This window comes from Acanthopagrus latus, chromosome 1, assembly GCF_904848185.1.
Source record: "Acanthopagrus latus isolate v.2019 chromosome 1, fAcaLat1.1, whole genome shotgun sequence".
Classification (NCBI taxonomy): Eukaryota; Metazoa; Chordata; class Actinopteri; order Spariformes; family Sparidae; genus Acanthopagrus; species Acanthopagrus latus.
This window is the reverse complement of record NC_051039.1, coordinates 939,826-956,835: the sequence shown is the minus strand read 5'-3', so window position 1 is coordinate 956,835 and position 17,010 is coordinate 939,826. Positions and strand designations below refer to the sequence as shown.

The window sequence follows — 17,010 nt, the reverse complement described above, 5'->3', positions numbered from 1 at the left end:
GTGCTCATCATAGTGTTTGCTGCTCATGAATATTAACCAGCTGGACCTTCAGAGCAGGAGAGCATGAATGAGATGATCCTTCACTGTCACAGCAGCGACCTCTGCTGGCGCAGATGTTTTTATTTAGCTTCAGTCATCTTTAACGTTTGAATTAAACTCGTTCACACTGAATATCGATTCGTCCAGATGAAGGCAACACGTCTGTAAAGATGTTTTTTCTGACATTATTACTAATGTGAGAGCGAGAGAAGGATCTTCTAACATGACTGATGGAAACAGTAGATTAGTTTCAGTTTTAAAATAAACGATATTAAAGGAGGAAGTAAACATCTGAAGCCCCGCCCCTCCCAGTGAACTCCATGTAAACTTATTTTGAAAAACCTTTGTCTGGTAGTGAAGAAAGAGACAAATAATGTATTGATCCTGTTTGAATTGTGTCATGAATTACACACATGAAGAGGAAGTCCAACACATGATCCGTCTCTCTTCATTCACTACCTGACAAATGTTTGATCAATAATGTCTATGAGGGGAACCGGAAGGGGCGGGGCTTACGTCTCTATGAAAACTGATACCGGCTGATCGATACACGAGACTTAGTTTCTCTACCAGTAAAGTTCATGTTACTGACGTCAGTTTAGAGGACGGTGAGAGGTACGGAAGCCCTGAGGGGTCAGTGAAGACGTTTTTATCTCTGGTGATCTATTTTCTGTCTGATCTGAATGATTTTCTCTCCTGTGTTGATGAGCTGACAGCTGGTGGTAAAAACACTTTACATGATCATCTGTCAAAGTCTTTTTTTTCATCTGTGAAAACTTTACAAATAGCCCGAGGAGTTAAAAAAAAAACTGAAAGTATTTTACGTGTGAAACCAAGTGAACTGTTTTTCTATGAAAAAAAATGTTTTTACAAAAAATAAGGAACTTAGAAAGATTATAAAAACAGAACTTTTGCTTACTTTAGGAAAAGAGCCAGTAAAGCAGCGTCACTTCTCTCTTCGTCTCTTTCACTTCATCTCATGAGACTCACATGATTTCTGCCTGCAGACAAAAAGGTAAATGTGTGTTTTTGATGTCAGTTTTATGTGTAATTTGTGTCTTTTCTCCTGTACAGACTCGTGTTATCAGACTGTTTGTGTCTTCATTTCTGTCTGACTGTGATTTTATTCATATTATAATGTGACAATAAGAGAAGGTCCAGTTCTGCAGAACCAGCGACTCTCTCAACATACATACAGCATGTGAGTTGTGTATTAAGATGTGACAACATGTGAAGGACTCTTTAAATTCAGCCACCAAACATTAATGGTGTTGTTACTGAATGAAAACAGAGCGAAGACCAGCAGCGTCTGTCAGAGTCTGTGGATGAAGGAAGAACCACTCTTTGACCTCATCTGGACTTTAACAGGTGAGAACTGTGACAGGTAACATGACTCACCTCTGATGAACAAACTCTGCTGTCATTTGTTAGATTTTGTGGACACATGATGAACTTGTAGACGAGAGCAGAGATGAATTCTTTCAACACTGTTAATTACTGTTTTAATCACTCGTGAGTTAATTTACTAATTGTTCTCTGAGATGTGACTTTAAGACCAAAACAAGCCTTTTTGTGCTGAGTTTGATTTGATCAACAGCAGGAAACAAGTGAGACTGTAATGTGAGCGACTCTCTGCTGAGAGAGGAGCTTCTGTCAGAACCGGTCTGACAGCCTGGAAACTTGTTATTCTTTGACTGAACCTTCATCAGCTGTTAATTCTCTGACTTCTCTGATCTACACACACAACAGTGAATCATTATAACATGTCATGTGTACAGATGTAATTCTGACAGATTAATAATGAAGTCTTGTGCTTCTTTCTGCTGTTTGACTGTTTCAGTGTACTGATGTAGTTTAGGAGCAACATGTCTGCTCAGCTGATTTATCAACAGCAGAACACTGATATGATGAGAGTTTCTGTAAAATGGAGGTTGAAGCACAAACAGAATCACAGATGGTCTGTGAAGAGTTTCAACAGGCGACCCTGTCATAATTAAACCAGCTGTAGACTGTATATAATGTGATATCTGGTCTGATAACATTCTAATACATCAGAATCAGATGTGACAGGAAGTGAGTGTTTCTGTGACTTCCTGTACAGACTGAAGGCTGCTGGGAAACTGTCAGCAGATCATCTGGAAACAAGCCTGTTCATGTGTTTACTGAGCAGCTCTGTAGTTGACTGCAGATGACTGAGGACATCTAGTGGACTGACAGCAGAACTACACCAGCTGCTCTGTGATTGGCTTCCTGGCTGCAGGTTCCACTCAACTGATTCCTCCTGATGGATCAATGAGAAGCTTCTTACATTTAGATTTACATTTAAGACATTCAGCAGATGCTTTTATCCAGCAAGACTTACAATAAGTTAATTTGTCACAAGAATGAAAGAACAACAGATCACTATCGATAAAGTAACAATAAAAAGATAGAAAGGAATTCAAATGGAGATCTGGTTAGGTGTTCCAGGGGAAGGACCCGGTGGGACCACATGGGTGTGCTGAGGAGCCCTGTTCCTCCTCTTCGACCTGTTTGTCTTGGGGAGTGTGAGAGTGAGTAGGCAGTCGAGAGAGCAGCTGGAGTAGCAGTGTTGTCTGGCATGATCCAGGTCACCTTAAGGGCCAGAAAGTGGAGAGTCTGCAGGGAGGCATAGGCTGAAATGGTGTCCACCTTCTTCACTGAGGACTTCACCACAGCCAAGTTGGCTGAAACTGGCTAACGACCATTCAGCATCAACAGTTTCACAAGAATTTACTTCTCTCTCAGTTCAGGATTCTGCTGACCATTATCTTCAGTATCAAATTAGCTTCATCAGTTTTTCTAGCAATCCATCATCTGTTCAGACTATTGATACATCTGAAATCCAGCAACACAAAGGCTTAAATTATAAAGACATTGAAGAACTCTGAAGCAAACAAATGAGTGTAACTGATTCAAAATACTGTCCTGTAACGATCTGTCAATCAGCTGATCAATGAATGAACTGACAGTTTGAGCTCTGCTCCAGTGTTTCCTATAGATGGAGGTAGAAAGTCTCTGGTGGGCTCTGCTATGAATCAGTGTGAGGAGACAGAGGAGGGAGTCCCTCCCTCTAAAACCACTCTGTGTGGGGAACATGACAGCCAGACCAAAGCTCAGAGGTGAGATGAGGATCTCTAACTGTCCATGACTCTTCTCCATGTCACAGCTCAGCACCCAAATCACTGCACCATCAGGATTCACACTCAAATCTCTGTGTGTGTTGTGTTGAAGCACAGAGCAGCGGAGACCAGGACCTGGACCTGGACCTGGACCTGGACCTGGACCTGGATCTGGGCCTGGAACTGGACCTGGGCCTGGACCTGGATTCAGCTGTGTGTCCATCAAGACTGACACATCCATGAAACAACCATTAGAGTTTAAAGAAAAGTCTTCAGAGACTCAGTAAGTCAACATAGTCCCAGCCAACAGGAACGTTCCTGTAACATTTCGTCATGTTCTCTACATGTTCTAACAATGTTGTTGTTGGAGGAACGTTTCATTTATAACATTCAGACAGTGTTTTACTTTACTGTTTTTCTTTTCAAAGAAGTCTCTTGTGATGTTGTCCACCTCCTCTTATCTCATCATGTCACATTTTAAAAAGGGTTGTAGCTTCAAACTGAAGGAATGATCTTATAATATGAACTTTGGTTATTGTCCCAAACTGGATAATCAAACTCTGATGGTTTTTCTGGATGTCTTCTCTTTAAATCAACTTTAGATTTTGATACATTTGAACATAAATTTGTGGTTGAAGGTTTGAGATGTGCGTTTGTTTGTCTGTCTGTTTCTATCAGAGTTCAGCAGCAGAGATCAGACTCTCCTGCACCCAGCGGAGTGTCCATGAAGAGTGACCGGTCCATGAGTTGGCCGGTTAACTTTAAGGATGGAGACCACTCTGCTGAAGAAAGGTAAGAATGTAAACCAGAAGAGTTTGTTGTTCTGCAGCTCTCCTTCTATCAAGTTCTGATATAGAATGATCTGTGAGCTGGTCTCAACTTTCACACTCCACTGATTTAATGTTTTCTTCGAAGAGAAACATTTAGTATTCAAGATTTCTCAGAAATCAGCAGTAAATACAAGAAGGAAGTGATCAAATGAGATCAAATCATTTGATCTCTCTCGGGTTCCATCTTCTAAAAGGTGATGATTTGTTGCTTTTAAATCTTCTGCGTCAGTGTAAATGTGATATATTTGAGTTATGGACCTTATGGAAACTTGTGATGAACATTTTTCAGTCTTTTCTCACATTTTGCAGCCAATTACTTAAAATGTCTAATACAAGATGGAGAATGCTGCAATGGGTCAGGAGCAAAGAAGAATTGATGAAGTAAAGAATGAGGTTGAGTAGAAGTACAAGCTAGGACTGTTCAGCCTGCTTTTAATTGAGGTCCATGGTTATGGGTCACAGTCTGACAAGAAATCTGAGGATCTCTGAAATTATAACTGACAAGCAGGCAGAACAATGTACTGAACTGAAGACAACTGCTGGGCTGTGTGAACAGTGATTCAGTCACATAGTTCAGGAAAAGAAGTGACAACAAAAACACAAAGTGACAACGACTCTGATCTGAACTGAAGGAAATGATTCAAATTAGTTGGTAAAACAGTCAATGAGAGTTTTAACCCTAACCCTTCTCACACAGCACGAAAATATATTTATTATTGATTAAGTTTAATGTCTTTCTACTTTGACAGTGAAAGTCTTTTTTGAGTTTTTGTACATTTAGACATGACATGTTTGTGACTCAGTCTTTTAAGTGTCATCCTGTGAGAAATTCAGAGCAGGATTATATGATGAACCTGGCTCACAGTAAAAAGTGACAGCAGAGGTGATGTGTAGAGAGTGAACATCAGACGATGATATGAAAAGTGTTGCTGATTGTGATTATGTGACACAGGAAACCATATAATTGAAATGTTGCAGCACTCTGACACAACCATGTGTATGTGTTTATATTGAGAAAATATCACATATTTTGTTCTTACCAGAGTTCAGCAACAAAAAGGTTCTGCGGTTCCTGAATATCAGTCTGTCAAACAGCATCCAACAGACCTGGACTCCATATTTAAGGTGTGTAAATGTCCAACAACTTCACTTCAGCTGCAAATGAAATGTATCAATTAACATTTGAAGTTTTACTCTTTTGCAGCATCTTGAGGAGAACCTTGTCACCTTTGTGAAGAACGAGTGTAAGAAATTCCAGAAGCTTCTGAGTCCAGATCACCCAGAATACTCAGAGAGGCAGAGGAGTGAGGATGAGGAGGTGTTGGACAGTGAGGAGGAGGAGCAGAGGAGGAGCAGCAGAGAGGCATTTCTGAAGATCACACTGAACTTCCTGAGGAGGATGAAGCAGGAGGAGCTGGCTGACTGTCTGCAGAGCAGTAAGAGGATTTTCCTCAATAAACTCTTTTCTTCTTCACACTAACATCCACTCACTGATGTGTTGTGTTTCATTCAGAAACTGTTGCTGCACTTTGTCGTCGTCAACTCAAATCTAACCTTCAGAAGAGGTTCCAGTGTGTGTTTGAGGGGATCGCTAAAGCAGGAAACCCAACTCTTCTGAATCAGATCTACACAGAGCTCTACATCACAGAGGGAGGGACTGCAGAGGTCAATGATGAACATGAGGTCAGACAGATTGAAACAGCATCCAGGAAACCACACAGACCAGAAGCAACAATCAGACAAGAAAATGTTTTTAAATCCTCACCTGGAAGAGACGAACCAATCAAAAGAGTGATGACAAAGGGAGTGGCTGGCATCGGGAAAACAGTCTTCACACAGAAGTTCACTCTGGACTGGGCTGAAGACAAAGCGAACCAGGACATACAGTTCACATTTCCATTCACTTTCAGAGAGCTGAATGTGCTGAAAGAGAAAAAGTTCAGCTTGGTGGAACTTGTTCATCACTTCTTCACTGAAACCAAAGAAATCTGCAGCTTCGAAGAGTTCCAGGTTGTGTTCATCTTTGACGGTCTGGATGAGTGTCGACTTCCTCTGGACTTCCACAACACTGAGATCCTGACTGATGTTAGAGAGTCCACCTCAGTGGATGTGCTGCTGACAAACCTCATCAGGGGGAAACTGCTTCCCTCTGCTTGCCTCTGGATAACCACACGACCTGCAGCAGCCAATCAGATCCCTCCTGAGTGTGTTGACATGGTGACAGAGGTCAGAGGGTTCACTGACCCACAGAAGGAGGAGTACTTCAGGAAGAGATTCAGAGATGAGGAGCAGGCCAGCAGAATCATCTCCCACATCAAGACATCACGAAGCCTCCACATCATGTGCCACATCCCAGTCTTCTGCTGGATCACTGCTACAGTTCTGGAGGATGTGTTGAAGACCAGAGAGGGAGGAGAGCTGCCCAAGACCCTGACTGAGATGTACATCCACTTCCTGTTAGTTCAGTCCAAAGTGAAGAATGTCAAGTATGATGGAGGAGCTGAGACAGATCCACACTGGAATAAAATGAGTAGGAAGATGATTAAGTCTTTGGGAAAGCTGGCTTTTGAGCAGCTGCAGGAAGGCAACCTGATCTTCTATGAATCAGACCTGACAGAGTGTGGCATCGATATCAGAGCAGCCTCAGTGTACTCAGGAGTGTTCACACAGATCTTTAAAGAGGAGAGAGGACTGTACCAGGACAAGGTGTTCTGCTTCGTCCATTTGAGTGTTCAGGAGTTTCTGGCTGCTCTTCATGTACATGTGAGATTCATGAACTCTGGAGTCAATCTGGTGGCAGAGGGAAAACAAAACTCCCGGTGGTCTAAACTACTTGGAGACAAACCTAAACCAGCAAATTTCTACCAGAGTGCTGTAGACGAGACCTTAAAGAGTCTAAATGGACACCTGGACTTGTTCCTGCGCTTCCTCCTTGGTCTTTCACTGCAGACCAATCAGACTCTCCTACAAGGTCTGATGACACGCACAGGAAGTATCTCACAGACCAATCAGGAAACAGTGAAATACATCAAAAAGAAGATCAGTGAGAATCTGTCTCCTGAGAGAAGCATCAATCTGTTCCACTGTCTGAATGAACTGAATGATGGTTCTCTAGTGGAGGAGATCCAACAGTACCTGACATCAGGAAGTCTCTCCACAGATAAACTGTCTCCTGCTCAGTGGTCAGCTCTGGGCTTTATCTTACTGTCGTCAGAAAAAGATCTGGACGTGTTTGATCTGAGGAAATACTCTGCTTCAGAGGAGGCTCTTCTGAGGCTGCTGCCAGTGGTCAAAGCCTCCAACAAAGCTCTGTAAGTGAACAGATACTGTATCACACATATAGGGTTTTTTTTTCCACTTATCAAATATCAATTAAATAAAAGCCCAAAGATTATGTGATCAGATTGATTAGTTGATCAGTTGAGCAACTCTGTCACTTTGTTGCTCAGGTCAGACTAAATCCCAAAGATATGAGTATAATTTAGTTAGTTCATTTAATTGTATAAATTGTTGAGCGATTGCAGTAATATACCTGAGACTATAAAGACTCAGCCAGGAAACCCATGAATGTGTTGTGTTTTACATTGTATAAGACGAAAACAGTATTGTGTGTTTGTCTTTGTCACTAATTTCCCTTCAGGTTGAGTGGCTGTAATCTGTTGGAGAGAAGCTGTGATGCTCTGTCATCGGTTCTCAGCTCCGTGTCCTCTAGTCTGAAAGAGCTGGACCTGAGTAACAACGATCTGCAAGATTCAGGAGTGAAGCTGCTGTCTTTTGGACTGAAGAGTCCTCACTGTAAACTGGAGACTCTCAGGTCAGGATTCGGCTTCTGTTTAAGAAAGAACCTTTTAATGTTGCTGTATAAACAAGTTTTAGTCTATTTAGATGATAACATTCAACATCTGTAGCAGGGCTCCAGACTAACTTCTGCCACTCCGAGCACTGGTGCTCTTGACTGAAAATTTAACGAGCACCAGCACAAAATTTACGAGCACCACATAAATCCTCAGACCGTATGTCTCTCACAGAGCAGCGCTGACTCCAAGTCCCGAATTGTCTGCTCCGTCTGCCCATTGATCTGAGGGTGATTGCCCGAGTAGACCAACGCATGGATTGTCTTGAAAAAGGCCTTCCATGCCTGGAAAATAAATTGTGGTCTCTGTCTGACGCAATGTCCATAGGGATCCCGTTGAGCTTTTAGATATCTAGGTCTAGCAGGATAGTGGTCTCTAGAGCACATGGGAGTCTAGGCAGGAGGAAAAAATGTACAGCCACAATAGTGAGTAAAGCCATGTTACCATTAGAGGGCAGCAGACCTGTGACAAAATCCACGGTGATGTGGGGCCAGGGTCAGTAGTACAGGCAAGATTAGAGGCTTTGCCTTGGGCACAGGCCAAGCAGGCAGAGTGGAACTCCTTGGTGTCGGTGTATACCGTTTCAAGTCCCACCTACGGCCACCAAATGCTTGGGGGGAAGGATCAGTTTGATGAGAGTCCCTTCTGCGGAGATGGAGAACTTATGAGAGAGGGCATTAGTATGATGTTACTGTAGATGGGGCAGAAGTGAAGGTATAGTTGAACCGACCCAGAAGGAATGCCCAGTGGGCCTTGCTGAGCATAGATAGGCAAGGTTTTTATGGTTGGTCCAAAAGAGGAAAGGATGAGCTTGGTGTAAATGAGCTGGGTGAGGGGTGTTGCCTCAGTACTGTAGTCACAAATAAAAAGTCGATAGAAAAGGGCAAAACCCAGCAAGCATTGCAGTTGCTTATGGCTCTCCAAGGCCGGCCAGTCAGCCACCACCTGCACCTTAAAGGGGTCAATCCTCATCTGCCCCCACTCATTGAAGAACCTCAAGAAGAAGAAAAGATTAAAAAAATTGATTGAAATATACAAACAAATTGGCTCTGCATGTCATGGAGGATGTCATTGATGAGGGTTAGGAAGACAGCAGGCTTGTTGGTGAGGCCGAAGGGCATGACCAAATTTTCAAAGTGGCCAAGGGGAGTATTGAAGGATGTCTTCCATTTGTCTTCCCTCGGGAATACGCACCAGATGATATGCATTGCGTAGATCTAGCTTGGAGAAGATGGTGGCATGATGAAGTAGTCCAAAGGTGGTGTCTATGAGGGGTAATAGGCATTGTTCTTAATAGTGATGTCGTCAAGCCCTCTATAGTCAATACAAGATCAGAGAGAGCCATCCTTTTTCTGCACAAAGAAAAACCCCGCCCATACTGGTGAGGAGGACGGGCGAATGAGTCTGACAGCGGGGGAGTCATTTATAAAGCCCTCCATGGTGTCTTGTTCAGGATGGGTGGGGTTGTAGAGCAAGCTTGCTAGAAAAGTGGCACCTTAAAGCAGGTCGATGGCATAGTCGTAAAGTCGGTGAGGTGGTAGAGGGTGCACAGTCTAACTATGACTAAATATGTCACAAAGGTCATGATAGTCAGAGGGGACTGAGGAGAGGTCACTAGCTTCTGGAATGGCAGGAGTCAAATGACTACAGGAGGAAGCCAGCAGAGTGGCAGTGAACACTCAAACTCACTATTCTGGAACTAGACCAGGTGATATGAGGATTGTGCAATCTTAAATTAGATTGGCCACAGTTGCAAGTGAGGGTGCAGCAGGTGGAGGTAAAAGGTTGGTATCAGAAAAGAATTAAATCAGTTGGGTGCACACCTTGGCCATGCAGCCTCCAAGTTGTGTTACACTGGAAATTAAGCCACATAAAGTATCCATCACTTCCCGGAGAGTCTGCTCATGGTGTCCAACCATGACTCCTTGTGAGGTAATGGCATAACACAGGTGTCTGGTCACCACTGGGTCCATTTGGCCAGATTGTTCTGTGCTGGTGAGGATTTGTTTGGACCCGAAATGCAGAGGCCAGAGGCTTGAAATCAATTTAACAGTATTTATTTGGGGCAGTGTTCATGAAAGAGTAGCTGACACTGTCAAGCCTTTTAATGTTTTTGTGCAGATTCCCTGCTTGAAAGGGACCTGATTAGTCTACCCCGAGATGATGAACTGGATTTCACTCAATAACCACAAACTTCTTTTCCATTTTTCCTCCTTTTATTTTGGCAGTTCCATTTTCATTTCTTCAGCCACTTCTTTAAAAGGTATTTGGATTGTGGATTTTAGCAGTTTGGTATCTTAGCAGGTGAAAAACCTTCAAACCACAAAAGAAGAAAATATACAAATTACTGTGATCGAATATAATAAATAGAAAATTACACATCTGTACATTCCATGAAAATATAAATAATATACACTGTTACTTTTTTTTCTTTAGCTTAATATCATGTGGATCTTTAACTGCTTTTTAACACATTTTATCATATTTATCAAGCCATTTTTTAACCCAGTTTTTATATATTTTTCTATAGTATTTATCGTATTTTAACCATTTTTATAGTACACACATTATACAAACACTTTCTCATAATTATTTTACAGTGTGTCTAGAGTGCAATTATTTAAACATTTTACCACAATTATTTTATCCCAGTACTTAAGTGAAATTATTCAAACCAGCACCATACATAATGTTAAAGCATTAGAAATAAGTTCACATTATCTTCACCATGATTTCTACCACACACAAGCAGGACACACTTCACCTGAATAACAAACACTACCGACACCATTAAAGGGTTAAATAGAGTCTCTCGCTGCCGACCGTGCGGCTAAAGCTAAGCTAACGTTATCTGCATCAGCGGCAGATTACGTCTCTTCCCGTTCATCCAGAGCTCAGTTCCTTACCGGCTGCCAATCGGGTGCTGTAGACCATCAGTCCTGCATGCCTTTAGTGGCAATCGTGGCACAGTCTCGACTTACTACTGCTCAAGTTTGTGACAGCAAGCCATCTTCTGTTGCTCCCCGCTTCCGGTGCTGTGTGCCCTCTTAAAAGCCCCGGGTGGGACTCGGCAGGCACATCGGTTCCGCCCATTTTCAGTCCCGTGCGCTTTTACAATTTCTCGTGATATTTTTCTCATTCCAGTTTTCCAGTTTTTTCTCATTCCAGTTTGACTTGACACCTCCCACTCGACCTTCCAATGGAAACACTTGGAAGATCGCCACTTTGAAGTCAAACTTTGACCTCTAGGTTTGAACTTTGTCTCCGGATGCACCGCTGTCCATTTGGTCTTCTACTGGAAGTAAGACAACCAGCTGCTTACCATCCCTGTGAACAATTGTGGCTTGGATCCTCTCCTTAACCTGAGTGGAATTCTTCACCTTTCCTTTCAAAACTTTTGTCATAGGAATGGAGTAGCTTGGAAAGATCCGTACATTAACGTCTCTCACGATGCCTTTGTGAGGGCCAGCAGGCAGGCTGGGTTGTCTGGTGGTGACATCAAGACATGAAATCACTCTGGAAATATGCTGTGACGATAGATAGAGCACTGATCTAATCACCATACAGGACAAAACAATCTAGCACTGGATTGGAGCTGAAACCAGGGTTAAATAGCAGAGGTTGATTAGTGGACCATCTGCCAGTGCGCTTTCCACTGCTGCAAACACTGCTGCCTTACCCACAGACACACGCAGGGAAAGGAGAAGGTGAGGTTTGGCGGGAAGGGGGGGGGGGGATAAGAAACAACAAAAAACCTCAACTGCCACAGCCGATGATAACAAGAACAGAAATTAGCCTTATTTTCTGAAAATCAGGAAAGTCTCTCACGGAAAGCTCTTCTATTCTCTTGAAAAAAAAACTTTTAGAAGTTAGAAAATAGGTCACCAGAAAAAAAAAATTCTCCGTTGCCCCTCATGACTGCCATAACATGAGTTATAGCTAGCACTGTGGTGGATGAGGAGCTTTTACCAAACAAGAACTATCTTGAATGAAATATTGTGTTTTTTGGTGTAAATGGATACATTTGAAATGCTTTTACAACACACAACTTTACTGTTTTCATTCAGTCACCTTTTCCAGCAGCAGCTGTTTTCGTCAAACAAGCTCTGACAGACCCTCTGTACACTACCTGCCCCGCAGCAAACAGCTGAGAGACACAGTGAGAAACTAGCTGCTGAAGAAAATGGAACATCACACAGATATTTATCCTAAGAGTTGGTGGAGACGTTGCTCCTTTTTAACCTGTGAGAAATGACATAGTTTTACATAAAGTAATCAATGTGCTGTAAAGAAAATGATCAGGATGTGAGAGGAAGAGGGGAGAATACATTTTGATGGAAGTGTCAGAAAGTCACATAAGGGGCATTTCTCTCTACATGAGGTGTTACAGGAAGGTAGATAAGATTACATTTACTGTCCTAATCAAACACCACAGGGTTATTTGCCTTAGAAAGGCATGATCAACCAAAACCTCAGAGGGAAGTTGTTTTGGGGAAGAGATGATTAATGACGTGTGTAAATGCTGGTAACCCTCTCCCTTTTTTTACTTAAGTCAGTTACATTTTGGGGATGAGAGAGAACACTCTTGTCTTCCCTTCACGCGGCACATATTAAAGAGATCTGATTCATCATGCTAAGTCTAAAATTCTTTGGAGACTTAGCTACTCTCTACCTCACAAAGGATAATTTCCAATACAAACCTCAGCACTCTGTGATTCAGTCACAATCTTCACAGCTGATTTTATGATCTCACAGATTCTGTTGCCTGAGAATGGTGAAGAGAGATTTTCCTGAGGTGTAGATAATTCATAAATCCAATATTTTCACAAACTGCAGCTCACATTTGCTCTTCTTCTCCACTGTGCTAGCTCTGTCTAGATTCAACAGAAGATGGCAACTGTTTGCTTAGATGAGCACAAAATATGAACTTTTTGTTAGTATGTCCATTTTGTGTTTAACAACTTCTTGTGCTGCCTAAGTGGTCAAATTTCAAAGCTTTGAAATTCTGACGAGGAAAGAATAGATTAAAAAAACAAATGTTGCATAAATCTGTGTGTGTGTGTGTGTGTGTGTGTGTGTGTGTGTGTGTGTGTGTGTGTGTGTGTCCAGACTGTCAGGCTGCCTGATCACGGAGGAAGGCTGTACTTCTCTGGCCTCAGCTCTGGGATCCAACCCCTCCCATCTGAGAGAGCTGGACTTGAGCTACAATCATCCAGGAGACTCAGGAGTGAAGCTGCTGTTGGATGGACTCAAGGATCCAGACTGGAGACTGAACACTATCTGGTATGAACAAACATAAAGGAGCTCAGACACTGTTTCTCTGTCACACTGACAAGCTGAGGACTGGCGATAACAGTGAAGACGGTAACTGATCTGCTGAGAGTCCCAGTCCACACTGAGATGGGAAGAGATATTTTTGTCTGACCTTTTAATTATTTAGTTGTTGTTTGTGAATATTTGATGTAAAGTTTGAGTGTGTGTATGTATGTTTGTTTTATAAATGCAGCTGTTTTGTCTTAATGGTGATCTGAGTGAAGCTTTATGAAGATCATTGATGACTTCTGACTTTGTTTCTCCCTCCAGGGTGGAACATGGTGGAGAGCAGAGGCTGAAACCTGGTGTGAGGAAATGTAAGTGTGTGTTCACTTTGATTTATGAAAACAAGGCAGCACATGTTAAAGTAGTTTAAATCAAAAGCTTGTGCATCTGCATTCAACAGTTTGAAAGAAGATCCAAAAAGATTTGATCTAATTAACAGTCAGTCTGTTAATAAAGCAAGAAATAAATCATCAGCTGTGTTAGATGATAAACTGCTGCTGTATTGTGTCTTGTTCTCTCCATCAGATGTCTGTGAACTCACAGTGGACACAAACACAGTAAACAGAAACCTCAAACTGTCTGACAACAACAGGAAGGTGACGTATGTGTCAGAGGAGCAGCCATATCCTGATCATCCAGAGAGGTTTGACTCCTGGCCTCAGCTGCTGTGTAGAAATGATCTGACTGGTCGCTGTTACTGGGAGGTCGAGTGGAGAGGAAGGGTTCTTATATCAGTGAGTTACAGAGGAATCAGCAGGAGAGGAAACGGTGATGACTGTTTGTTTGGATGGAATAATCAGTCCTGGAGTCTGGGCTGCTCTGATGATGGTAGTTACTGTGTCTGGCACAGTAATAGAAGTACAGTCCTCTCCTCCTTCTCCTCCTCCTCCTCCTCCTCTAACAGAGTAGCAGTGTATGTGGACTGTCCTTCTGGCACTCTGTCCTTCTACAGAGTCTCTGACTCACTGATCCACCTCCACACCTTCAACACCACATTCACTCAACCTCTTTGTCCTGGGTTCAGATTTTGGTCATCAGGTTCCTCGGTGTGTCTGTAGGAGGGAAACACATACACACACATGCGCGCGCACACACACACACACTCGGGTTTAGATGTTTTGTCTCTTCTTGGTCAACGTGCTGCAACTGCTCCTGATGTGCTGGTCGGCACTTGCATGGCAGCCACCACCATCGGTGTATGAATGTACACCGATCAGGCATAACATTTTGGCCACTGACAGGTGAAGTGAGTAACACTGATTATCTCTTCATCATGGCACCTGTTAGTGGGTAGGATATATTCAGCAGCAAGTGAACATATTGTCCTCCAAATTGATGTGTTGAATGGGCAAGCATTGCCAAATTGTGATGGCTAGACAACTGGGTCAGAGCATCTCCAGAACTGCAGCTCTTGTGGGTTGTTCCCGGTCTGCAGTGGTGAGCATCTATCAAAAATGGTCCAAGGGAGGAACAGTGGTCAACTGGCAACAGGGTCATGGGTGACCAAGGCTCACTGATGCACGTGGGGAGCGAAGGCTGGCCCATGTGGTCCAATCCAACAGATAAGCTACTGTTGCTCAAATTGTTGGTTCTGATAGAAAGGTGTCAGAACACACAGTGCATTGCAGTCTTCTGTGTAACCCTAACCCTGACCCCGTCCACCACTTAAAGTGCAAACAATGGGCACGTGGACATCAGAACTGGACCACAGAGCAATGTTAGTATGTTACCTGGTCTGATGAATCACGGTTTCTTTTACATCACGTGGATGGCCGGGTGCGTGTGCGTCGCTTACCTAGGGAACACATGGCAACAGGTTGCACTATGGGAAGAAGGAGGCGGAGGCAATGTAATGCTTTGGGCAATGTTCTGCTGGAAAACATGGGTCCTGCCATCCATGTGGATGTTACTTTGACATGTACTTAAGCATTTTTGCAGAACATGTACACCCTTTCATGGAAACGGTATTCCCTGATGGCTGTGGCCTCTTTCAGCAGGATAATGCACCATTCCACAAAGCAAAAAAGGTTCAGGAATGGTTTGAAGAGCACAACAACGAGTTTGAGGTGTTGACTTGGCCTCCAAATTCCCCAGATCTCAGTCCAATCTAACATTAGAGTCCAATCCATGGAGGCCCCACCTCACGACTTAGAGGCCTTAAAGGATCTGTCGCTAACATCTTGGCGCCAGATACCACAGCACACGTTCAGTGGTCTAGTGGAATCCATGCCTCGATGGGTCAGGGCTGTTTTGGCAGCAAATGGGGGTGCATGAACCACTGTAAGTCACTTTTAACAAAAGAGTCTGCTAAATGCCCTAAAATGTAAATGTAAAATTGATAGAGCTGCTGTTATGTGCAGATGGACCTCCATTTCAAAATCTCCCTGTAGAGTCCAAGAGCCAAAGACGTTCTGTCAACACTTCATCATCTCACATCATCTGTCAGGATAAACATTTGACTTTCTCATTCACATGTCTCTTCTGATTGAAATAACGTCTTTTCACATCAGTTTGGGATCTCAGGTTTAGAGGATGGAAGCAGATTTGATTCACTATTTAGAAACAGACTACATCCACACAGATGAACCATTTAACCTCTCCAGGGCTGTAAACTGTGTGGTGAGCAACATTCCTGTTGGAGTGTGTTTCGTCCTGCTCCTCTCCTTTCCTCACCACAAGAGTCTGAAATGTCTCTTTCTATCTACTGATGTATAAATATATTTATCTTGTGTTTCAGATCATGTAATCATGATTTACAGGATTCCACTCTGATGAGTTTTGGTAGTAGCACAGTGATAACACAATGATATCATGTCAGTGTGACATGAGTGTATCAGATAGTCACCAGTATGATTTGCTAATGATTTGACTTCTGTTATCTTGTATTATTGAATATGTGCTCCTCTGTTATATAATCCTTAGCTACAGATATGAACATGTTTATTAGTTATGTTTTGTTACTCTGTGTTATGTTATAAATTCCTTGACATCCTGAATGTTGTGATCCTCCTTTATAGTTAGTTCACTTTCTGACTTTTGAAGTGTTTTTGGCTTCATGCATCACAACTGTGCAGCCTGTCACTGAACACAAGCAGACAGAAGAACACATGCTGTGTCTCCTCCGTGGCCTCAGACAGACCTGGTCTTAGCCTGATCCTGTCAGGCTCAGCACTTTCCCAGAAGTTCACCTCATCATCAGCTCATCCACCACCAAAGAAGGAAATAACCATCTTCATGTGTTCTGTTGGAGAGCTGATGAAGAGCTCATTCTTAAATGATTGTTGCTTTTACTGATCGTGGTGAAGTGTTCCCCCTTTTTCAGTTTTGAATAATTTTGGATATTATTATTTAATTCATCCTGTCTACAACAGTTTAATGACTGAATTTACAATTAATTCTTGTCTTATCATTTATCTACTCTAACTGTATATATGTACATATGAATACATGTTTATTGGTGCTCATCCATCTTCCATGTCCCTGAAGAGTTCAATAAATATCTTGAATTAAGTCATTTGTATTTGTGTTTTCCTTTACGACAGAGATGGAGGTCAATGTAATCAGAATTCACAGCTTTTAAAAGTAAAACTGATTCATTTGATTGGATTCATTTTCCTCCTAATAAATCACTGGAGTAATATGTCATATATGTGTTGAGGACGCTACGATCTGATGTTTGTGGATTAATATGCTGCATATTGTGCTCTGATGGTGGTAGTTACTGTGTCTGGCACAATAACAGAAGAACAGACCTCCCCTCCTCCTCCTCCTCCTCCTCCTCCTCCTCCTCCTCCTCCTCCTCCTCCTCCTCCTCCTCCTCTGTCTCTA

The 17,010-nt window shown here is 42.6% G+C and overlaps 1 protein-coding gene across 2 annotated transcripts; it reads left to right on the top strand.

Moving 5' to 3' along the window:
• Positions 1–613: 613 nt before the first annotated feature.
• On the top strand, positions 614–16,692 carry LOC119023501 (NLR family CARD domain-containing protein 3-like). Of its 2 annotated transcripts, none has more exons than XM_037105497.1 (13): positions 614–672; positions 964–1,054; positions 1,331–1,407; positions 3,047–3,179; positions 3,292–3,462; positions 3,858–3,971; positions 5,053–5,134; positions 5,214–5,445; positions 5,523–7,320; positions 7,650–7,823; positions 12,973–13,146; positions 13,447–13,493; positions 13,708–16,692. In XM_037105497.1, exons 3-13 carry the CDS (start codon positions 1,365–1,367, stop codon positions 14,238–14,240), a joined length of 3,501 nt encoding a protein of 1,166 aa, XP_036961392.1. In that variant the 5' UTR covers positions 614–672; positions 964–1,054; positions 1,331–1,364; the 3' UTR covers positions 14,241–16,692. The 2 variants fall into 2 exon arrangements, with proteins under 2 accessions (XP_036961392.1, XP_036961382.1); XM_037105487.1 differs by lacking the exon at positions 614–672 and adding an exon at positions 1,190–1,240 and having other exon boundaries at positions 955–1,054.
• Positions 16,693–17,010: the final 318 nt, after the last annotated feature.